The 23,109-nt window shown below is 37.0% G+C and overlaps 3 protein-coding genes across 3 annotated transcripts; 2 read left to right on the forward strand and 1 right to left on the reverse strand.

The window, feature by feature from the left end:
• Nucleotides 1–1,139: 1,139 nt before the first annotated feature.
• LOC125474220 (probable cysteine protease RD19C) lies at nucleotides 1,140–3,414 on the reverse strand. Its single transcript, XM_048577654.1, has 4 exons — nucleotides 2,864–3,414; nucleotides 2,657–2,776; nucleotides 1,723–1,966; nucleotides 1,140–1,632 (listed from the first exon to the last, which is right to left on the reverse strand). The coding sequence occupies exons 1-4, from the start codon at nucleotides 3,320–3,322 to the stop codon at nucleotides 1,355–1,357; spliced, it is 1,101 nt and encodes a 366-aa protein (XP_048433611.1). The 5' UTR covers nucleotides 3,323–3,414; the 3' UTR covers nucleotides 1,140–1,354.
• A 2,595-nt stretch (nucleotides 3,415–6,009) lies between these two features.
• Nucleotides 6,010–8,399, forward strand: LOC103928326 (transcription initiation factor IIF subunit beta). The gene is made up of 6 exons (XM_009337362.2): nucleotides 6,010–6,361; nucleotides 6,662–6,770; nucleotides 7,263–7,393; nucleotides 7,489–7,563; nucleotides 7,645–7,797; nucleotides 7,941–8,399. The coding sequence occupies exons 1-6, from the start codon at nucleotides 6,131–6,133 to the stop codon at nucleotides 8,055–8,057; spliced, it is 816 nt and encodes a 271-aa protein (XP_009335637.2). The 5' UTR covers nucleotides 6,010–6,130; the 3' UTR covers nucleotides 8,058–8,399.
• Nucleotides 8,400–18,915: 10,516 nt separating this feature from the next.
• On the forward strand, nucleotides 18,916–22,349 carry LOC103928336 (protein WALLS ARE THIN 1). Its single transcript, XM_009337370.3, has 6 exons — nucleotides 18,916–19,151; nucleotides 19,368–19,430; nucleotides 19,540–19,656; nucleotides 19,787–20,249; nucleotides 20,911–21,062; nucleotides 21,856–22,349. Exons 1-6 carry the CDS (start codon nucleotides 18,931–18,933, stop codon nucleotides 22,058–22,060), a joined length of 1,221 nt encoding a protein of 406 aa, XP_009335645.1. The 5' UTR covers nucleotides 18,916–18,930; the 3' UTR covers nucleotides 22,061–22,349.
• The last annotated feature ends 760 nt before the right edge of the window (nucleotides 22,350–23,109 follow it).

Below are 23,109 nucleotides of genomic sequence, written 5' to 3' on the forward strand. Positions count from 1 at the left end.
ATTTCTTCTTATTGTTATTGGAAAATTTAGCAATTTTCCATAATTATACACACAATTTAATTTGGCCCTCTAAATTTTCAATTTAGTTATGAATCTATCTTCAATTTTCCATCTTAGTCATATCAATTATTATGTCAAATATAGACTTATTTCAGCCCATGGTATACATACCATGAACAAAGTTGAAATTTCACTATAAAATTAATTTGTTTTATGGTGAACCTCAACTTTCTTTTGGTATTAAAGCAGATTGTCCCACGTGTGAAGTCCAATGACCACACGAGCTACATGCCATCCTTATGTTATCTACGTGTTAAGCTTAAAAATTCGTCATGCGTGAGGATTCGTGTTGACAGTTGACTGACATCGGGGAAAGAATGAAATTAACTACAAATTTTGAGGGCTAAAAACGTTTGAAAGTTGAGAGAACGTTAGATTTTCTTAATTACCTGCATAAAACGTAATTACGAATGCAAATGTGGGCCAGCGCCAAGGGCCAATGGATATTGGTGGTCCCCGCACTACATTTGTAGGGTGGATCCAGCTTGAAGTTGGGGGTGGGGTCTTAGTGGGACTGCATGTGGCCACTGCCCGACATGATGAGAACTTAGATTTAGAGTGAACATTTAGAGGGTAGGTTCCCCTTTAAAAAGCAGATTATTGAACATTAGCCGATAATTAAATGTCATCTTGTCTCCCTGAAAAGGTTTACAAATCCATGAATCCTCCTTTGCCAAAGGCCTTCAGCCTAGAGCAAACACAAAGGGTTTTATGCAAAAGACATATAGATATAAAAATGGAAATGAAATGAACCATGGATGCCACTTGGCTTGTAATAAAAACGCATATTCGGTCGCTCGATGAAGAAAAATATGTTTTTAGCTAACTGAGTTGCATGCCGCATTTTTCAAATCCAAGACAATGGGTTAGAGTAATCTTCATCAATGGTCATTGGGCCTAAAGAGGATGCTTTATGGAGGAACTAGGCCTGTCTAAAAATTAGTTAAGTAGGCCCAAAAATTCAAGCAGTGGCGTTTAGATACCTAGAGCAACCGCTCTTTTGTGCTCAAGTTCATATATTTTTTGAAAGATGTCAAATAATTATAAATTGATCATGACATAAACTCAAAAACACAAAATTACCGAAACATAATACATATAGTAATTAATTCCATAATATCTATATAAATACATAAAATTATACAACTTCAACATGAGTCAACCATGACAAGAACATAAACTTATTGCCCCAATTGATCTAAATTACCTAGGGGATCAGATCACACAGTGTCTTTACATTCTACAAACCCCCAAATGCCTAACAAGGTACATTAATATTACGGTACCGTCTTAACTACTTGTTGGATGCATGCAGAGCAGCAACAGTTGAGACCAAGGAATCCACCCCACAAGAATTATAACCCCTACAGATCTTGTAATATCCCTGCTCTCCCCAGCTCTGTCCCCATGAATTCTTCAAGATCCAGTAAGGTTTTTCCTTGAATCGGATCGGAGCGAAACCCGAGGAACCATAACCCACCAGAAGCACTCCGTGATCAATTCGCTTTCCGCAGATGTAAGGGCACGAAACTCCGCCTACGTATGTTTGCATGAACACCGCATTGATCCCAACTGCACCATGCAAGCAGACCAAATTAAAGATCAGTAAACTTGGAACAAAAATGTGAGAATTAATTTGAATGCATGCTATAAGCTAAGTACCTGCAAGAGGGCCATGGTTAACCAAATTTGCAGCGATTTGATCTTCGTCGGTAGAAATAACGCTGAAGTTAGACACGGAAGAAACAATTTTGCTCTTGTCGAATTTGCAGGTGTCATCAGTTCCGGTGTAAGGATAATCTTCCTCTCGTTCTAGCCCACCAGCCTTGAGTGCGTACTCAAAGGCATTGTTCATCAGCCCGCCACTGCAACCCGAGTCACACGAGCCGTATTCTTCCGGATCACACTGCAAAATGTTCAGGCTTGATATAAGAGAATGCAATGAGGACAGTCGAATCCATTCAGGACTTAAAAAGCAACCAAACTTCCCAAATTAACACACATCGCCACCACCCTCTACGACAAGAGAAACTTACCTACTTGTTATACCATCAAAGTGACATCACATGTGTAGGAAAGTTCCTCTCCTCTACCACAAGTACTAGTTTACTGCGAAAGAAACTTACCTACACTTGGGATACCATCGCAGTAGCATCCCAAGCGTAGAAAAGTTCTTCTCGTCTACCGACTGGTACAAGTCTAAGTTCACATCTTTTTTTCACCATGAATGTATTATCAAATAGCAAACCGTCTCAAATAACAAATATTTCTCTTTGTTTACCATTCCCTCATTAAAAAAACAAAATTTCAAATGCACTGAATTGTTCTCAGATAGAAAATGATAGCATAAAACAATAGAAATTAGTGAAGCAATTACCTTTAATCTTTCAAGTTTTAATCTTCTCAATGAGCAAAAAGTTCAAAACTTAAAGCACAGCAAAGATCAAATAATCATTCATTCTCTTAAGAAATATAAAGAAAACAATATATATATATATATATATATATATATATATATGCACGCGCGCGCGCGCACACACACACACACACACACATATGCATATATACAAGGAAAGTAAAGTAATCAGATTAGAACCTCATGGTCACAGTCAACAAGCTGCTGCTCACTCAGACTGACGAGCTCCCCTGTTTCCAAATAATGAGCTCCTTCCAAAGCTCCCGTCGCACTAAACGCCCAGCACGACCCGCAAGAACCCTAATTTTTCACAATCAAACAAAATTAATAATCCATAAAAATTCCAATTTTTTCAAATTAATAAATAAAAATCAGAAATTTATGTACCTGGTCCTTCACCGGCGTGACAGCACCTTTGTCGCGCCAATCAAAGTCGGCGGGAAGATCACTAGTGGGAAGTATCGGAGCCTTGTTAGCGTCGGCCGGAAGCCGGAGGCGACGTTTGAGTCCGAGAAAGTTCCGGCGAAACTCCTTGGGAGTGAGATCGGAGAACTTGGTGACGCCGTGGACCGCGGTGGGGTCGAGCGCCTGGTGCCGCTTGGCGCGGCGGAGGTTGGCCTTGAAGACGCCGAATCTGTAGTCGTACTCCTCCTGAGTCGCGTAGGCCTTTCCGAAGGTGGCTTTGAAGCTGGAGAAATGGCGCTCGGCGTGGAGGAGCTGATCGTCGTCGGATTCCGAAACGACTTGTTGGATGAGAGGGTCCACGTCGATGGGAACTGCGGCGGAGGCGAGGGCGGAGGATAGGAGAGAGAGGAGGAGGAGGAGGAAGGAGGCGAGATGATTCATTGTTAGTGGTGAGTTTGAGGAAGTGAATGGAAGGGAGTTTAACTGGAGTGGGAGATAAGCAGATCTTTCTGGTTTGGTTGGTGTTTTGTGTGGGTGTGCTTCCGAGAAGATGGTGAATTTGGAGCCACGTGGATTGTTTGGGTTCGTACGATTTGTCAGCAAGTTGGGCTAGAAATCAAATGCGAGGAGGAGATGGGTTGGCTTCCTTTGCTACGTACGACTCTTTGATGGCTACTGTTACATGAGCTTTTCTCTGCTGCGCCCAACACATGTGCGCGTGGTGTCTTGAAATCAAATCCTAGCCTTCCACTTCTAAGGCCGTAAAACGAACGGACGTGATACGTGTTAAACCCAGGCGCAGGGATTCTGACTGCTTCATTATTGTTGCTTGTCTTCTATCAGTTATATCTCCTCCTAAAACTGTCACCCCTCTTTATTTATTTTTTGTAGACCAACCTGCCTTCAATCCGTGATGCTCATGAAAATTAGGTCCCACAAATCTTACACGAAAAATTTAATGGACTCAGGCCAAAATTATATTTTAAAATTTTAGCTGAAGATACAATGTAAATTGGGATGTGAAGATATAATTTAGGATACATTTATTTTACTTTCTTAAGTGGGAATTAGTTAGAATTACCATCACACGTGTAATATAAATAAAGACTAACTTCACTGAGATTAAACAAGATTCAGGTGGAGTAAGAGGCCTCCTTAGGTCATCTAACGAGACCTGAGCTGAAGCACGAGATTGCTAAGGCCCCTCCCCGTTTCTTTCCATATTTCCTTTCACTCTCGCTGCTTGAAGCTTATGTGCTCCACATCGTGAACAACTGTCTAGAAACAAAAGACGAAATGAAGTCGGATGAGTGAGACGTGATGTAGGCTTCGACAATAGATTTTGATTGAAACGTTGCTCTCAAAAGTCTATGTATCATTTGGAGCAAAGTTTCATGGGGGGGGGGGGGTGGTTTTCTTGGCATTGGTGCTCAGAGATGGTGACCTTTCGCCATATCTACAATCGATTGGATTTATTCAATGGCTGTTGGAATCTCCTTATCAAAATGAATTCTATTAGATCAGATTATCGCCTTCTTAGCCAAAGAGAATTGATTCGCAGAAACTGATTTGAGATCAAGAGGCAAAATTGGCTATGCGATTGGGATAAGCTTAAAATCAACAATGGGGATTGAATGTGGAGGGCAATGGGACTCAGTGGACGGCTAGGATATTAAGTTCCCCTTTCCGTCTTCAACCAAATTCAAATTCATCTTCCGATAACGAGTATTCGGTGGCACCTTATGAATTGAAATGTAAATTAGGCAAATTTGGGCTTACTTGACTAATAGGCCTGGTTTTTCAAAATTTATTTTGGGCTTTCCAAGGTTGGCCTAGTGGGCTAACCGAACCTTTCCTTCATGCTTTCTTGGGAAGGATTCCCCGCGCACAAGCCTACACTACGCTAAAATACCGACAATACCCTTACTCCATCCAGCAAAAGCTTAGAGCATCTCTAAAAGAGATGTTAAATTCAAAACTTCAAATTTCAATTTGATAGCTGACTTAGCAATCTAATATACTATCAATATTTTATTTATTCCGATATGCTAAATTTTATTGCTTCAGTTATGTTTTTTAAAACTAAAATAATAAAAGTTGAGTTGTTGTTGGTGTAAAATTAATAAAATAATACTTAAATGTACTAACATTCAAGGTAAGGCAAGAAGAATGTCTTTCAAAATAACAAAAACCATATTTGAAGGTAGTTTCAAGTTTAATGTAGCTTTATCTATGTCAATTTAGCCTTCTTTTTTATATTGACTTTGACATATCGGTTAGAGTAAATGGTATGTTATTTGTCACCGTTATATGTATATTGTCATTTTTGACATCTTCTTTGGAGCACCATTTGACATGGACAAAAGGTTGCTCCATATAAAAGCTGCAGGACAGCTGATTAGGCCATCTCCAACCGAAGGAGGCCAGAGGGCTCCCTTTAGCCCTATAACCCTCCGAGAAATTATATTTTAATGAATAGTATCATACCATATTTTATACCATCTTCAACCAAGGAGGCCAAAGGGCCATATGCTAAACATAGCCATTTGATAAAAAATCATATCCAACCGAGGGGGCTAAAGAGTCATAAGCCAAATATAATTTATTATTTTAATTCAATTAATATAGTTAATTAAAATAAACTTTTTCAGACATATTTTGAATGTCACTTGTCGCCAAATGAATAAGCCTCCGGATTTTTTATATTTATATAATCTCAATAATTTTTTTGATAGTATTTCGAATGACACGTGTCACTAAAGTGAGTAACACTAAAATAAAAAGTATGTGAGAAATTTTGTATGAATGACTTAAGGTATTTATAGGAAAAAAAATAGATTTTTTTTTTTAAATTTGTCCAAAAAAAATAAAATAAAATTCCAACAGTCTTAGCCGTTGCTAGCTGACGTCAGTTAGCCGTTGTCATTCAAATGAGCTAAGCGAGGTGGCAAAATGTCAAGCTTGACATTTTGGCGTTGGAGGGCTGAGCTCGAAACGGCCAGCCCGCTGGCCTAATTTGGAGGTTTTGATCTGATGGGGCCCACAAATCATCTGACCTAGTTATCGGTTGAAATAATTTTTGTGCCATTCTAAACAATTTTTAACCCAATAACTTTTAGCGGGTCGGTTGGAGATGCCTTACAATCCAAAAGCCAAGACAGCGTCTCCGTCTCGTACAAAATTTGACCCTGCGGTGAAGCTTGAAGTCTCTCTGGTCAGTCAGAAACCGAAACAAAATTCCTAAAGATTATGGGCGTCGAGAAGAGAGAGAGAGATTCGACGGACGAGGAGCGCGGGAACAGTAGCAGCAGCACCCGGAACTTGGACACAGGGAGGGCGGAGGCTCCGGTGTGGCTGATGAAGTGCCCGGTGGTCGTCGCCAAGTCGTGGAGCTCCCACAACCCCTCCGATCGCCACCCGATCGCCAAAGTCGTCCTCTCCTTCGATCCCCTACGCGCCGACGACCCCACTGCCATGGAGGTTCTTATTGCTTTCTATCAATTCGATCGCTTTTCTTCATACACTTGTGTGCACTTTTGGACTTCTTGATAATTAAATTTGTGAATTAGGGCTAGTATTTTTGAAAGGTTTAAGTGCCAGTATGGTAATTTCGGTTTCCTTGCAGCTTAATTGAGCTTATTCCTACTTATTTATAGAAAAACCCTAATTGATGTTGTGCTCTGTCACTGATTGATTGGGAATTTTGTACCTGACATGGGTTTTCGAATGCTCAATTTGCATTCTGCATTGGTTGATTATGATTCTTGATTTTGCAATCAGTTCAAGATGGAGATGCCTGACTCTGCTGCTGCCAATTTGCCGAAAAGTTATTCATTGAATATGTTTAAAGACTTTGTTCCCATGTGCGTTTTCTCCGAAACAAATCAAGGTGAGCTTTAGAAATTCAATTTGCTGACACTCGTTGTATTCGTAGATTTTATTTCGTAAATATCTAATAGAGTTGAGATTCTTCTTTTTGTTTAATGCACATTTAAACTGATGTTTCAACTGTGTTTTGCAAAGTTTTCTTCACTTTCAGGATGGTATTTAGGGTTTAGACGACTACGAAGCCAGCTTTATGCTGGGCTTAGACTACTGCATATCAGAAAAATGGAGAAAATTGAGTCTTGGCTTGTAGAAATTGATTGGTTCCAATACATGTGATGCATCTATGTTATAGATAATATGCAGGGTGACGTGCAGAAACTTGTTCATTAATAAGCATAGCTCTATGGATGGCCAATTTGTTCATCAAGTCATATGTTATACGTTCTGCTTTTGCATTCCTGGTTACCATTTTACTACCCTTTATCTCTTCCGCTGTAGAACGTTTAGTTTTGAGGTCTTTACAAATAATCAAAAGCTTTTGCGTTCATTGTAGGCAAAGTTTCTGTGGAAGGTAAAGTGGATCACAAGTTTGATATGAAGCCCCACGGTACTAACATCGAGGAGTATGGGAAGCTGTGTCGTGAAAGGACAAACAAGTCCATGATCAAGAATAGACAAATACAGGTATCCATTTTCTTCCATATGTTTCTGATATAGCAGTTCCCATGGTATATGAATCACAGATTTTGATTATCTCGTTGCTTTAATTTATTCCAAAGATGATCGATAATGACCGAGGACTACTTATGAGGCCCATGCCTGGGATGATTGGCTTGGTTTCATCCACTTCAAAGGTATCAGTTTCCTTTCTATTCATTCTTTTGAACAAACTTATACCAAAAGAGGGAATAACTTTTTTGAATTATCCATTTTAGGATAAGAAGAAACCTGCACCTGTTAAACAATCAGACATGAAAAGGACTAGAAGAGATCGTGGGGAGCTGGAGGATATAGTGTTCAAGTTATTTGAACAAAAACAACCGAACTGGACCTTGAAGCAGCTGGTGCAAGAAACCAATCAACCTGCGGTTCGTATTTCAGTCATTTTGCTTATGCTTAGCTAAATGCCACACTCCAAATTTTCAACAACTGTGGAATTAGTTTGATAAATGCTACAAATAATGGTTTAACCTAGTAATGCTACAATTTTGTTATGTTTCTTCATCGGCAGCAATTCTTGAAAGAGATACTGAATGAGCTGTGTGTGTACAACAAAAGGGGAACCAACCAGGGTACTTACGAGCTTAAGCCGGAATACAAGAAATCTGTCGAGGATACTGAAGAATAAGCTTTTCACTCCGCCTCATCGAGCATCATCCATTGTTCTTTCGAAAACAGGAAGTCGAAAATGAATTAGCTAGAAGAATAGGCAGCTGGTTGTGTGGGGCAGCAGAATAACAACATCAAGGAGGACTTTAACCCCACGAAACATGGAGGCAATGGTCTAATTTTCTTCCTACTTGCTTTTTCCAAGCTGAAATGTGCAATTTTAATTCGATTGATCTGACAAGAGAGGGAAATGCTTCGATAAACAAATGAACTTACGGAGCAAAGCATGTATAATTCTGTATCAGCTTGTACAACAATACTTTCACTACAGTTTTGAAGCAAATAGTTTTATCTTTTGATACTTTGCTGTACAAGTGAACCACGGATACATTGTTTTAGAGAATGATGCACTTGAATGCCTTATTCCCGCTGAACCGAATCCCTCCTGTGTGTCATTGTCTTTGGGCCTCAGATTTTGGCCCAAATTTGATTCACTATTCTCCCGATAATAAATTGGACTACTTAAGGGCCCAACCATGCAATTGATAATGATGTGGGCTATACCTAATACGTACATGCAAACTGGGCCACAGAAGGCCCAATCATCCCAATTGCGATTGACCGAGAGAGACTCTCGTCAAAATGGAGATGTCGAGTTGTCATTCTGCATCACGCGTGTCATGTGTTTAATCAAAGCAAATGAAAACTTTGCATGTCTTTGACCCCTTTTTCAAAATATGTATAATGAACTTGCATGAAGATGGTATGCGAAAACCTAACTGGTTGAAAATTTTTAGTAGCGGCCGCCACTAGACCAACATGTAGAATATTATGGGTACGTATATTCTAATTTTCTCGAAAATTATCATTGCCAGCATTATTTCTATGCAAAAATGCATAGATATTATTATTCGTGCCAAACAAAACAAATTATTAGAATCTTGTCACATTTGTAGATACATCGCACATGTGACTACGGGAGTCTAACAACTCGGAGTTTCAAGGCAATAGATGTCCACTGGGCTCAGTGTGTGAGTGGATCGATGTTTCAATCAAAATGCATGAAATACATGATGCCTAGCTAAAACAAGGCGGATCACGATCGAGGCAGGCCTTGTCACTTGTCAAGCACCAAAGGCCACTGATTGTTTCAAAGTGTACATGATAGGATGGATAGAATCGCCCAACTAGGAATCTTCTTTGTCAGCTTTGGAATATTTTGCAAAAGATTCCAATACTATCTTCTCAAAGAGCATGATCGATCATGAGGGAGAGCAAAGGTTAGTAGGTATCAACTTGTTCATGCAAATGCGGTAGTGCATGGTGGGTTAGGGTCTGGGACCCTTCTTTTTTCACGTTAATGGTGCGATTGGAAACCAAGGGTAATGGGAACTGTGTCACTCCCTTGAACGCGGATGCCAAAAATGGCAAACAAATTAATGGGGGGAGAGAGAGAGAGAGAGAGAGAGAGAGAGAGAGAGAGATGGTTTATTTTCAATGGGGGATGGTAGGAGTGGTCTGCCACTGTATGTTATTTGTTCTGGTTTGGGGGATCAAAACAACTACTTCTACTACGTGCATTACTTGCTTAGGCTTTTATGCCCAAGTTAAATCTCATGGTTATTAGCCTATCACAACCCTAGAAGCTGAGAAACTTGTAGAATTATCAGAGAGACGGGTCAAAGGTCTACTTCCAACAACACTGATACTGTCCCCAACTTGATAATTACCATTTCCACAATCCGTCAGGTGTGGGGTTTTATCACAAAAGGCCTCAGTGTTAGTTGGAGCGGGGTTAAAATTTTTTAACTCTTTTTTTCTTATTGATACGGTTGATATGAGACATTTCAACAAAACTGACATCAGAATTGACAGATTATAGGATGGTAATACCAAACCCTTCAATAGGAGTGAACCATATTTGTATGTGGAATTTGGTGATGTTCTTCTTCAATTTTTCTTGCCGATGCACATTTGACCGTTAAATATGAGATTGACATAACTCCTCACTTTAGTTCCTGAGATTTGAAATATATAGAAGTGGTATCTGAGTTTGTTCACCAAAATGGTCATTGAGATTGATATAACTCATCACTTTAGTCTCTAACATTTGAAATCGATAGAAGTGATCTCTGAGTTTGTCGACCATCAATCATTTTGATAATTCCGTGAAAAATATCCGTAAAGTAAGAATGAAATGACAAAAATACCCTCAATTTTTGTGAAATCATTTTGGCGCATGGTTTATTAAATTGAGGGTATTTTTTTCATTTTGGGTCCTTATGTAACAGAGATTTTTCACGGAATGACCAACATTATTGATGGTGGACAAACTTAGAGACCACTTCTATCGATTTCAAATATCAGAGACCAAAGTGAGAAGTTTTGTTAATCTCAAGGACCATTTTAAGGCAAAAGCCTTTAGTTTAAGTTGTTGAATCAAGTCCAACGTTCAAATCTGTATCAGCACACAGTGCCATCAGGTACTGCATGTCATCTATTATAGGACAGGTGTTTCATGTTGTATATGGGTATGAAAGAAAAAGATCAGAAAAAATATATGTAAAACAAATGAAGCCGACACTTGAATTCAAACAAATTAATTAGAGAAGTGTGCTCTTTTATCTACACCAAATTTCGAATCCCCTTGAGTCCTTGACATCACAAATGAGGGTTATCTACTATGCTAAAGCTAAAGAGAGCCAATTACTTAAATATACATGCCCTAATCGAAACATAGAGTCAAAAGAAGAAAACTAATTGACTTTGATGAGTACCTTAATCTTTGAAAATCAACATGAGCCTATCCAATAATCATGCAGTTTCCTTTAAGAAAAGCAAGTGATGCGATATATGCAGTATATGCACTCAAAATATCCGTCCTAGCTTAGCCCTTTTACAATGTTTACACTGTTCGGCGGTGGGTGGAATCACTTTTGTGCCAAAAGAGCCAAACAAAAGCAATAAAGAGTTGCTAGTGGGTTTTATCTGGTAGCAAGTGAGAAATATGAAAAACAAACGAACCAACCAACCCACATAAAGCTATAGGGATCTTCCCAAACGAGGGATTAATTGGTTTGCCCTTATATCTCAATCCGATTTCATTTACCAAACATGGAGATATATACCTTCATGAATCATTATTGTTGTTGTAGTATTTTCGTGATTGGTTTTGGAAGATTGCATATGAATTCAGATACCCTGTAAAAAGAAAACAAACTAAAAACAAGATGAAAGAAAACCATGTGTCTAACCACACCGGAACTCAACTAAATTGGTTAGATCAGTAATTTTTTTTTTTTTTTTTAATTCAAATTCGAATCCTTGCCTTCTCTGTTTATATACAACTTCAAAGGATCACCTTAATTGTACGATTATTAGTAGGAATATCAGTGGTTTTAAATAAGTGGGGCTGAGTTTAGTTGAGCGGCGTTCATATATATAATATCAGTGTGACAATTTAGATGGCAAACATTTGTTCGTGCACATTTTTAAACTAACAAGTTTGAGACAATAGCATAAGACTTAAAGAGAAAGAACAAGAAACGTCCAACCATGATAGGGGTAGGCCACATTACCTAATGACTATGACCCAAAGGCTATAAGATCTGGTTTAACCCAATCAGTTTTTCATTTATTTTAGATATTGGTTAGTAGAGCACTTTTAAATAGTCATCATACACTTTAATCGATGATTGTTTAATTTGGAAGACAAATTACAACTCTCCTATTTTATCTCTAAAACTTGTTGACTCTCAGAGGTTGGAGGGCGATCTTGACCTCAATCTAGGGATTAAAAATATTTTGCATGTGCATGTAAAGAATTGGGCTACATCTTATATTGCTAATTAGTTTTACAATGAAACTTCAATTTCTTTGTGGTATCAAAATAGGTTACCCATGTGAATGTTGAGCTTAATGACCTATCTACTCCCGCGTCACTTATGGATTGTCCGCATGTTAGGCTAAAATAAGTTGAGAGTGTGAGCTTGCTAACACTGAGTGTGACTTAACATTCTGATGGGTGTAGCTTTGTCCATCCTTATCACCTAGAGGGAGAAACATACAAATTGGTGCAAAAATAAAGAAGACATTAATAGTGATATTGTCTCGAAATTGCTAAACATTTGTGTTCAATTGTGTAAAGGCACGAGTAAGACGACTCTTGTGCATTCAACCAGTTGATTATTGCTGCCTCCCAAGTTTTCTAATCATGGGTTTTTCCTTGATTTATGCGAATGTGCTAATTAACGTTAACTATCATTAGTAGTAGTAATTATGTGTGTTAATTCAAATCTTCTTCGGTGCATTCATATGGATATAGTTGTTTAGGAGAGTTATTTTAGTGTGCTTGGAATACGAGCACATATACTATTTGTTATTATAAAAATGGAGGGACATTTGAAAAAAAAAAAAAAAAAAACTTTATTCCAATTGTCTAATTACATATGACATATCATCCCGTGTTCCAGATACATTAAAAAATCTCTCGTTTCTAGAAGATGAACGATATATAGGCCACCCTAGCTGTCAACGTGCCACGTATTCTAAATGCACATGTAATGTTGATGTCACCATGTGTGCAAATTCATAAAGTGTATGCTAAAACCTAAAAGTCGAATTAATCATATGTTATTGGCTTAGTTATATACAGAAAATAAATTCAGAAAGCTTCCCTACCCAAAAGTAAAAAATACTAAACACACAGCCTTAGCGGCAAAAAGGATAAAACGAAAGTCCACTATAGTTATCTACTACTTGGCCACCCAAAACTTTTGGGATCTCTCTTTTTTATGTGCAACATCCAAAACAGAACGTGCGGTTCTCACTTTTCCTTATTTTGTATTCCAAACATTTACCAAAATAAAATAAAACAAAAGTCACGTACATAAATTATTGTATACAAGCCCAGGCAAATGGTAATGACATATGCTAGCGGGTTGGGTTTGGTTATGGAACGAGATGCTTTTGGTTTTAAGAGCCTCCTAATTTTATTGTAGATTTTTTAGGATAGGATGTTGGGTCTATAATAGTTCTTTTAGGTTGGACTGAAACAAAATCAATGATAAAATATTAACGCAGTCACAATTTGTACAAAATATTCTTTTTGTATATACAACGAGTGTATGTTTCAAATTATGATTTACAGTATAAGAAATGACTCATTGGAAGAAAAAAAATCCAAATTTTCCTCATTATATATTACATGTATTTTTATGTACAAGGTCATATATAATGCAAGTTCGTAATTTATAATATTGTTAATCCTATTCCCTACACCGCTCAGAGAAAAATTCTATATAGAAGACCTTGGATACTATCCGCCGTAGAGGTATCACACCTTTATTCACACTGGGGAAGTAATTAAGGATATTCTTGATGTGATCATGATTTCAAGTTGTATTGGCCATCTCCAACCGGAGGGTCTAGAGAGCCAGAGGGTCGAAAATAGCCCGAAAACCGTCTCCAACTGAGGGCTAGGTCAGAGGGCTTGTGGGCCCACGGAATCTAAAAGGGCCAAACGGCCAATGGGTTGGCTACATGAGTTGTATTAGGCCATCTCCAATCGAAGGGTCCAGAGGGCCAGAGGGCCGAAAATAGCTCGAAAGTCGTCTCCAACCGAGGGCTAGGCCAGAGGGCTCGTGGGCCCCACGGAACCTGAAAGGGCCAAAGGGCTGCCTGCATGCAGCTAACCAGCCCAAGGCTGGCCAGAAATTCAAAAAATCATGTCGGATATAACCGACAGGAATGCTTAAACAAAAATTTGAATCCAACGGCTAGTCAGCTAGCTGTTGGATTCAAATTTTTTTGGTTTTTGGGCCTTTTTTTTTTGTAAATTCTTAAAAATTCTAATTTTTTTCCCTATAAATTCCTAAACCATTCATTAAATTTAAGTTCTAATTTTTTTTTTGGGCCAGTTACCATTGTAGTTTTTAAATTTAAGTTGTTGGATTTGAATTTAAGTTGTTGTAGTTTTTAAATTTAAATAATAAATTATGTTTGGCCCTCGGTTGGAGACGGAGGCAAATATGGCCTTGTTTTGTTCATTAAAATATTAATATCTTAGAAGGCCATAGGGCTAAAATGAGCCATCTGGCTAGCCTCGGTTGGAGATGACCTTATGTACCTTGCCCGCAAGTTTTCAAAAGAATATATTGTTTATTTACCTTGTCTACCTTCAAAGGCGGATCCATACATGGACCTAAGTGATCACGGAACCACTCGAAAGTCCTGCGCCTGTAAGGACTTCTAAGGCCATCTCCAGCCAAAGGTTGGCCAGAGGGTTTGTTTTAGCCTTCTGGCCCTCCAAGAAATTAATATTTTAATGAATAATACATGGCTAGTTTTAGCCATATCACTAAAAACCATCTCCAACTGAGGGCCAAAGGGCCAAACATAACAACTTAAATTTAAAAACTACAACTTAAATTTAACAACTACAACTAAAATTTAAAAAATACAACTTATATATTTCAAGTCAAATGTGAGAGGTTTTATTTAGAGTATTAAAAAAAAAAAAAAAAAAAAAAAAGGAAGTCGGTGGGAGAAGAAGTAGGGAAAAAAAGAAGAAGTGGGAGTCCCACATCGGCTGTGGAAGAGGGAGTGTAAAAAAAAAAGAAGAAGGAAGCGGGTGGGAGTCCCACATTGGTAGTGGGAGGAACATGACCAAGCTCCAAAAACACCCAAACCTTAGTTAAACATACTTTGTGGGTCTATAATTAAATATTTTTTAAAACATTTTGGTCCAAAACCTTTAGTTAAACATTTCTGTAAAAAGAATAAAAAAATAAAAAATAATGGCTAATTGATGTCGGCAAGTAGCCTTCGGATATTCGAATTTCAGCTTGCCCCGGGGCCGACTGGTTGGCTGGTTTGGGCCAGCCGGTTGGCCCTATGACCCTTTTTTGTCCAGTGGGGCCCACGAGTCATCTGGCCTGGCCCTTGGTTGGAGATCGTTTTCGGGCTATTTTTGGCCATCTGGACCCTTTGGTTGGAGATGGCCTAAGGACCACTCAAAGGTTTGGGTAAGTGGTGGAAGAGAAAAGATCACAATAGTTATGTAGATGTTTTGCAACAAAAGTTTTGAAACTAGAAGAACTATCTAATTTCAAAAGAAGAGGAACACAAAGAAGAACACTATGACTCTGCTATTCTTGAACCTTGGTTCTAACGATTAAGAAAGACTATCTCCATTTCTCACGTGAGCAACTTCCCATTTTTCTTTTTCTTTTTTAATTATTGTCCAATCAGGTAAGCTACCTTATTAATATCCTAATTACACAAAACAAAAACAATGTGCTAATTTACCTAACAAGTATGTATAACAGAAAGAAAAACTCAAATGGTCGTGAAGATTTTAATATCATAGGATCGATTAAAACACTCTTTGGATGAGGGTCCACCATTGGTCGAGATCGATAAGAAAGGCAAGAAAAAGTGTACGCCACTTTGATAGATGATCGATCAGGATCATCAGTATATTTTTCAAAAAGAAAAAAGTAGCAGCCAACAGGAAGAATCCATCTTTTCGGGCGTTTATTTTGGAATAAACCTCAAGAAAATTAAATTTTTAGGCGGAACAATAGCAGAGCAGTTGTTATTTGGTGGTATTTCTCTCCAGTCTTAAGTTCAAATCTCATGGATGGCAAATTCGATACCAAATTAAGCTGCCTATTATGAGGCTTTACTGAACTCTTCCTCATTTCGATATAAAAATATCGATGTACTAAAAAAATAAAAAAAATAGCAAAGTAGTTTTATTGTAAATTTTAAAGAGGACAGATATCTTCTTGAATTAAATCTGAAAGAAAAGGTCTGCAAACTAATTAATGACTCCAAGTCAACAAAGAAGGTAACTTGGCCAATATAATGCTTCCATCTAGGTGGATATGCGAGCGATTAGAGTTAATATTGTCTTTTCTTTTAGTTTTAGACATTCAAATTTAATCTTGGATGCCATTTTTAAAGTTTGAACTTTTTCGTTAAATATTAGGTAACATCTCTTAATTAACGATCAAATTAGAATTAAAGCGTCTTTAATTTGTTTTTATAAGATGTTTGATGATCCATTGATCCTCCTCCTAAGGAAACCTAATGAAGTGTTTCCACTAAGTGAGACTAAATATATTCTCCCACTGGTTACTGGCCACTCAGAAAAATAAAGTTTGCTCGATCGATTGTGCAGGTTGTGTTTCGATATCGTGATATGAATCCTCTTCACTTTAAGTGACATGCTGCCTCCCCTCGATTGAGACCGCCATCATACTATACTTGAAAAAGAACCAATGGCCTGCCCAGGAACAATATATTTATTAATTTTAATTAATTAGGGTTTTTTTTTATCGTTAAAAGGTGTTTCTATCTGACAGCAAGGAAGGGGGCTTTGTAATAAGTATTGTTTATTGTAAAAGCTAGGGTTTTGGAATAGAAGGACGGGGTGGTCTGACCCGGCCTGCATGAACCGGTCGGACACCACCCTGACCAAGCCAGTTGTGATGTTAATTGCATTTGCTCTATTCCATTCTCTTTTTCAGTTGCATAAGTACATGAGTGACAGCTACAATTAGATTTTCTTTGCACGAGAGAATCTTCCAATGCAGTGTTTGGTCGACTCACCATCTCCATCTTTGACTAGTTAAAAGATTGATCACTATAGTTGATTTCGACACCAATATATGTTTTATATTCTCATTCTCATATATACATTTCTGCATCAAAATTTACGTACTATTGAAAAAAAAATTTTACAATAAATTCTTTTTTGAATGAGTACTATATTTATTAGAAGCAAGAATGTATAAATTATTGAATAATAATTGCATTTTATTTTTTTGGATGAACTCATTCTTCTACTTGCAGATAACGTATTTCCATTTTAGAAATTTCATAATCATAACCGTCCAATTTCTTAAGCTTCATTTAAAATTATCCTATAAAAAATCATTCGAATCAAATATTGTTTAATAATTCAAGTGCATCAAACAAATCAGCACTATAGATATAAAGTAACATATTAATGATAAACCCGTTCATTTGTTCTATACATCTTAAAGACCAAACAATATCTAATTCGAATGATCTTTTTATAAGAATGGCCTTCAAATGAAAAAAAATTGAATTGTTCGGTTATGAAAGTTTCGCAGTGAAAATATGTTATTTACAAGCAGAGGAATGAGCCCATCCTCCCATGAGGGGAATGTAAGTATTATACTAAATTACATTTTGATTGAGTACTATATTCATTTGGAGCAAGAATAGAGAACTAGAGCTTTGGTTTTTGAACTTGTCACAACATAGGAGCAATGTTTATTTTGGTAACTCTGTTGGAATTTTCATCTTTTATTTTTTTTCTTCTTTAAATCCTGTATTAATTTGAACAGGAGTTCTAACGGAATTGTCCGAAAGAACTATTGCTTCACGTTATGACAAGTTTACTAAAGCTCTAATAAATATAGAGTAAAAAATAATTCATACAAGGAGGTATTAGCATGTCTAGAAATGCCTACTTCTAAAAGAATGAGTCCAAGTATTTTTCCCATTTCAAAACCATGAGTGCACATGTACAGGTACAATACAAGAAATGATGAGAATTGTACAGGAGGAAAGTGGGATATTTCAAATAGGGGTGTGCTATCCACACACCTCTTTTTACTTTTCACACATTATTTGTTAATTTATGTCCATTGATCTTCTTTAATTCATCCGATCCGACGATCGAAAACTAAAAAAGTGTGGAAGAGTAAAAAGGGGTGTGTGTATATCACACCCCTTTCAAATATTTGATTAAGGGACGGTGGGGAATGGTAAAGGTGGTGGTGGTGGTGGGGTTCTAGGGTTTCATGGGGGGATGAGAATGCATGGTATGGGCTATGGGGTGGTTTTGGGTTTCCCACATCCCCTCGTGCGCGCTATCCATCATGGATCATGCAATTGGATGACGGCTTCCCCTTAATTATCATCATCAATAGCGTGCTGCCAAAATAGAGAATCTGTTTAGGGCAATTACATTTTTTACCTTTTAAGATAATTTTTTGAATTAGGCATATGGTTTTTCTTGTGTAAATTTACTTGGATATATTTTCATGGTGATTTGAATTAGGTATATATATTTTTTTTGGTAATTTAGTTGGGTATATTTTTATGGTAATTTGATTTAGGCATATTTCTTTTTTGGTAATTTGAATTAGGTATATTTCATTTTTGGTAATTTGAATTTGGCTATCCATTCACAAAATAAAATGTACCAAGAATAATATACCTACCAATTTGTTGGCGTGAGTCGTAATTAAACGTAAATAACCTCTGTTTGTTATTTACCTAATCTGCATATAGGTACATTCATAATAATGCACACTAAGTATTGACTAAGAATGAAGTAATGTTATACTTATCATCTATTTGTACCATCATTTGTATTATCTCTCTAATAGAGATAAGACCTGCCAATGCATATGAATCTTATTTTTATTAAAAAAATAATAAAAATAGATAGTAAAAGTATCATTTTTGTTAAGAATGACATAATTCTAATTAAGTTTCATTCCATTTTTCCATAGCAGTGGTAGTGCGATCCATTGGAGGGTTGTCTTGTCAGCCAAGGATAGCAGAATATAAGTTAGTGAATGTGGGAGACAGCCAAAAACATTTGAAGGTTAGCAACAGTTGACAAAACATCTTTTTAGGGCCCCCTGGGAACCACACGGGACCCACATCCCTCTCCTCACTCTATCTCTCTTGACTCTGTTGACTCCCCACTTCCTCTCTATATTTATATCTCTAATTCCATCCCTAACTCTCCACCTCCACTTCTCTTCTTCTTCCTCTTTCTTCTCTTACGTTGTTAATCTATCTTTTTCCAGCTTAATCAGCTAGATTAATTAGGTGATCGACCAATGGCGGACGCAGCAGGTTCGGCCTCTGCAAAGAGAATGTGTTCGGTGCCTGAGAGGCTCCAACTGCATGGTGCCATGCTGGCCTTGCAGTTTGGCTATGCAGGTTTTCATGTCGTCTCAAGAGCTGCCCTAAACATGGGCATTAGCAAGCTCGTTTTCCCAGTTTACAGAAACATCATCGCTCTTCTCCTCCTCCTTCCCTTTGCCTATTTTCTAGAGAAGTACATACTGCGAAATGATTTTCTTATACACTTTTTTTTCTTTCTATACGTTATGTTTATTTCTGTCCATTAATTTCTTTTATTTATTTTTTAATTAAAAAACAAGAAAGTGTGTTGAGGAGAGAAAAGGATTGTGCACTTATTTATAATTAATAAAAATTGCATATTGAGATTAATTAACACGTTCATTTTGTTATTTTTTCTTGGCTCCATCAGGAAGGACAGACCTGCAATCACTCTAAACTTTCTCACCCAGTTCTTCCTCCTTGCACTTGTTGGGTATGATGAAATATACTTACACATTTGAATAGTCAAGACCTATATTGTTGTGCTAATTAACTATTTAATAATCACTTTTTATTCATTAATTAATTTGCTTAATTTACAGAATTACAGCAAACCAAGGATTCTACTTGCTGGGGTTAGACAACACATCACCCACCTTTGCTTCTGCAATCCAAAACTCCGTCCCTGCTATTACCTTCCTCATGGCAGCCATACTCCGGTATCGTTATTAATTTACGTAATGAGTCACAACATTTTAATTCCTAAGTCTTTTAAGAAAAAAAATTACTTTGTTAACAAGTGTGTCACTTTTATGCATCTAAATAACATTAAATAAATTAATATTGCAGGATAGAGCACGTAAGACTGAACCGAAAAGATGGTATTGCCAAGGTGCTCGGAACGGTCTTCTGCGTCGCCGGAGCGTCTGTAATCACGCTCTACAAGGGCCCCACCATATACAGCCCAACTCCTCCACTCCAGATGATGAGATTGATGAGCAGTACTACTACCTCTGCAATCTCATCAACATCTTCGTCAGCAATAGTGTCGACTCTCTCATCGCTTGGCGATGCAAAGGGGAAGAGCTGGACTCTGGGCTGCCTCTACCTGATCGGACACTGCCTGTCGTGGTCCGGTTGGCTCGTGTTGCAGGCGCCGGTTCTGAAGAAGTACCCGGCCCGGCTCTCAGTGACATCGTACACGTGTTTCTTTGGGCTGATACAGTTCATCATAATTGCTGCAGTTTTTGAGAGAGACGGTCAGGCTTGGATCTTTCACAACGGTGGTGAAGTCTTCAGCATTCTCTACGCGGTAAGTATTAGTAGCCAGGCTCATTACTTAATGACGATCACTGTTTCTTAATTCTCAGTTAAAACTAAATTTCCTTCTTAATACAAAATTTTTTCAAGCTTCGCCTGGTTTATACTTACTAGAGCATTTAATTATACAAATGATTCATGTAAAACAAAGGTGACATTATTTACAAGGTAATACATCCAATTGTTATAAAATGAAGAGCATGCTCCTCAGAAAATTCGTCGTATCTGGTTGTATATCCTCTTTTTCTATCTTTTATATTACAAGACATGTTTAGCAAATTCAGCGCATTAAGAAAGTCAATTCTTTTCTTAGCTTTTGAATATTCTTCTTTCTTGCTTTATTCTTCGATTATGGTTATGGCGTGATGTGCCATTTTCTGGTTCGTTAACAAAAGCTGTCAGAAGCAAAAAGTTAAAGTCCGACTAGTCATCAGAAATAAAAGGCACAACTTGTTCATGTGCGAACCAGTTGCTTCTTACTCAAAAAGTTTCTGGGGTGAAAATTCAAACGCAATAATGCAGGGTGGTGGGTATTTAAAATGAAATGAACGATACTGATTCTTTCTTTTTATTTTTTTTGTATTTTGGTAGGCTTCCTTTTTTTTTCCCACTATATTTTTGTTTTGTGGTTAAATGGAATTATAAAATTGCAGGGAGTGGTTGCATCAGGGATCGCATTCGCTGTACAGATATGGTGCATCGACAGAGGGGGCCCTGTCTTCGTGGCCGTATATCAACCTGTTCAGACCCTCGTTGTCGCTATAATGGCCTCCGTCGCTTTGGGAGAAGAGTTCTACTTGGGCGGGTACGTACTTCATACCCCTGTTCACCACCACTGGGTCCATATAAATAAAGAAATTTTAATGAAAAATTTCTGGTACTATTTATTTTAACAAAAAAATTATATTTTTACGCTAAAAAATCAATCCTAGTACTATTTATTCTTTATTTTAATTTTATCGTTAAAACTCAAAATTTTCAAGTATTTTATCTTAATTTTTCTTATAAATAATATAATAGAGAAACTTCAGTAGTTTTCCAACTTGGAATGATATCGTTTACAAAAGTATGGAACTCCTATTTTTGTCCCATGGTGATTGTACTGGTGTGAGAGCTGCCATAATTTAAGCAGTCCTACTACATTTTCTCTATCCATAAAATGTTTATCTGAAAGTTTTGGAATTCGTTCACAAATAGGTTGACAAGTCTAAAGATTGATGACAAACATGTGGTGTATATACCAATCTTCACCGATTTGAGCATCGATAACAAAAAATTATTATGTGGTATTAAAATACTACTATATATCAAGTAATGTAACATTTCAGCTTTGTTTAATACGTGTTTAATTTGTTTATTAATATTATACTTTAAAATATAAATTCATTATCATACACCCATATTTTGATACGTAAATTCGTTATATGATTATAAATTTAAAAAGACACACACACACACACACACACATATTAATAAATGAACAAGATTTTGAATAATCCAGAAGTTATGTAAAACCGATGCATCATAGTTTGGCCTCATCTTTGTTGTTGTGGAATATAAATATATCTTAATTATTGGTCGTGTACAATATTGGACAGGATCATTGGGGCAGTGCTGATCATAGTGGGACTATACCTTGTGCTGTGGGGTAAAAACGAAGAAAGAAAGTTCGCTCAACTAATTACTCAAGGAAGCAGCAGGGTTGGAAGCCAGTCCACTCCTGAGCACACAAACAACAGGAAAATCCAAACCAAGTCGTCCCTCACTCAGCCACTCATCCCTCCATCCACCGAAAATGTTTGATTGCCATTTTCTAACTTTTAACGACAATCTTGGGCCCTTCTCCGTCAAGATATCAGGAGGACCAAAAAAAAAGTACTGCCGTAGCTATATAATATATCAGAAAGCTTTGTGTGTGTAATGAAGGTGTTCTTTCTTTTTTCTCTTTGTTTTTTTATCACTTTTACTCAATCGCTTTCTTTAGTAGGGAAGAAGGGGTCAGCTATGTGGGGACTCAGAGCCTTAGATCTCATATGCTTTAATTATATGTTAATTTTATGGTTTGATTAAATGAAAAAAAGGTTTTCCTACACATTCAAAGCTAGTTAGTCGATTCTTACTAAAGGTGAATTTGAACTACATTATTATGACTAACCCATAGCCCACTCCCTTACCCCTTTAATAATAATATCGTTTGGTAAAAAAAAAAAAATTGGCTAGTTCATGCTTTTCATATCACAACAAATAAACGATCATATGGTTAATTACATTTTACACCATTGAAGTTTCAAATTAGTTTCAAAATAAGCAACGAAGTTTCAATTTTATCACATTGAACCATGATACTTTTTTTTGTTTTTTTTTTTGAGAAAGAGTGAACCATGATACATTTTAAAATTTCTCAAAAATTTATATTTTCTGTTTACTTGTTATGTACTGGGACCAGTTGAGTTTCCCTAAAAAAAAGCAACGGGGTCAATTAGCACCTCTAACTACAATTAAATGTAATTGTTAGAAGTGCGATGTTAGAAAATCAGAACCTGCGGATTTATTTCTAAACTACCTTAAACTTCGGTGTGAAATATCTACATATGTATATCACAAATCAGCTCAACTCATATGTCTATGTGTATAATCACAATAAGAAAATTTTGATATTGGTTAAAGGTGGTCAAATTAGTAATTGGTGTTTACGATTCTTTATGTTAGTGTGGTGACAAAATTGCAGGTAAGATTTGATGCATGATTATTTTCAGATCCTGAAATCACATCATTAAAGAGTACATTATTTGAAACTTGAAGGGGTCCATAATAATAATGATATTAGGTTTTTTTTTTTTTTTTTTGTAAGA

The sequence above is a fragment of a genome, unplaced genomic scaffold (genome assembly GCF_019419815.1).
Source record: "Pyrus x bretschneideri cultivar Hongxiangsu unplaced genomic scaffold, Pyrus_bretschneideri_v1 Contig1, whole genome shotgun sequence".
NCBI classification, from domain to species: domain Eukaryota; kingdom Viridiplantae; phylum Streptophyta; class Magnoliopsida; order Rosales; family Rosaceae; genus Pyrus; species Pyrus x bretschneideri.

Excerpts from the sequence above, each read along its gene's own strand:
- LOC103928336 (XM_009337370.3), top strand. The coding sequence starts at position 18,931 with ATGGCGGACGCAGCAGGTTCGGCCTCTGCAAAGAGAATGTGTTCGGTG. Across the intron at positions 19,657-19,786 it reads CTCATGGCAGCCATACTCCG|GATAGAGCACGTAAGACTGA; the intron begins GTATCGTTATTA and ends TTAATATTGCAG. Across the intron at positions 20,250-20,910 it reads TCTTCAGCATTCTCTACGCG|GGAGTGGTTGCATCAGGGAT; the intron begins GTAAGTATTAGT and ends ATAAAATTGCAG.
- LOC125474220 (XM_048577654.1), bottom strand. The coding sequence starts at position 3,322 with ATGAATCATCTCGCCTCCTTCCTCCTCCTCCTCCTCTCTCTCCTATCC. Across the intron at positions 2,777-2,863 it reads TCACGCCGGTGAAGGACCAG|GGTTCTTGCGGGTCGTGCTG; the intron begins GTACATAAATTT and ends GTGAAAAATTAG. Across the intron at positions 1,633-1,722 it reads TAACCATGGCCCTCTTGCAG|TTGGGATCAATGCGGTGTTC; the intron begins GTACTTAGCTTA and ends TGCATGGTGCAG.
- LOC103928326 (XM_009337362.2), top strand. The coding sequence starts at position 6,131 with ATGGGCGTCGAGAAGAGAGAGAGAGATTCGACGGACGAGGAGCGCGGG. Across the intron at positions 7,394-7,488 it reads TCAAGAATAGACAAATACAG|ATGATCGATAATGACCGAGG; the intron begins GTATCCATTTTC and ends TTTATTCCAAAG. Across the intron at positions 7,564-7,644 it reads TGGTTTCATCCACTTCAAAG|GATAAGAAGAAACCTGCACC; the intron begins GTATCAGTTTCC and ends TATCCATTTTAG.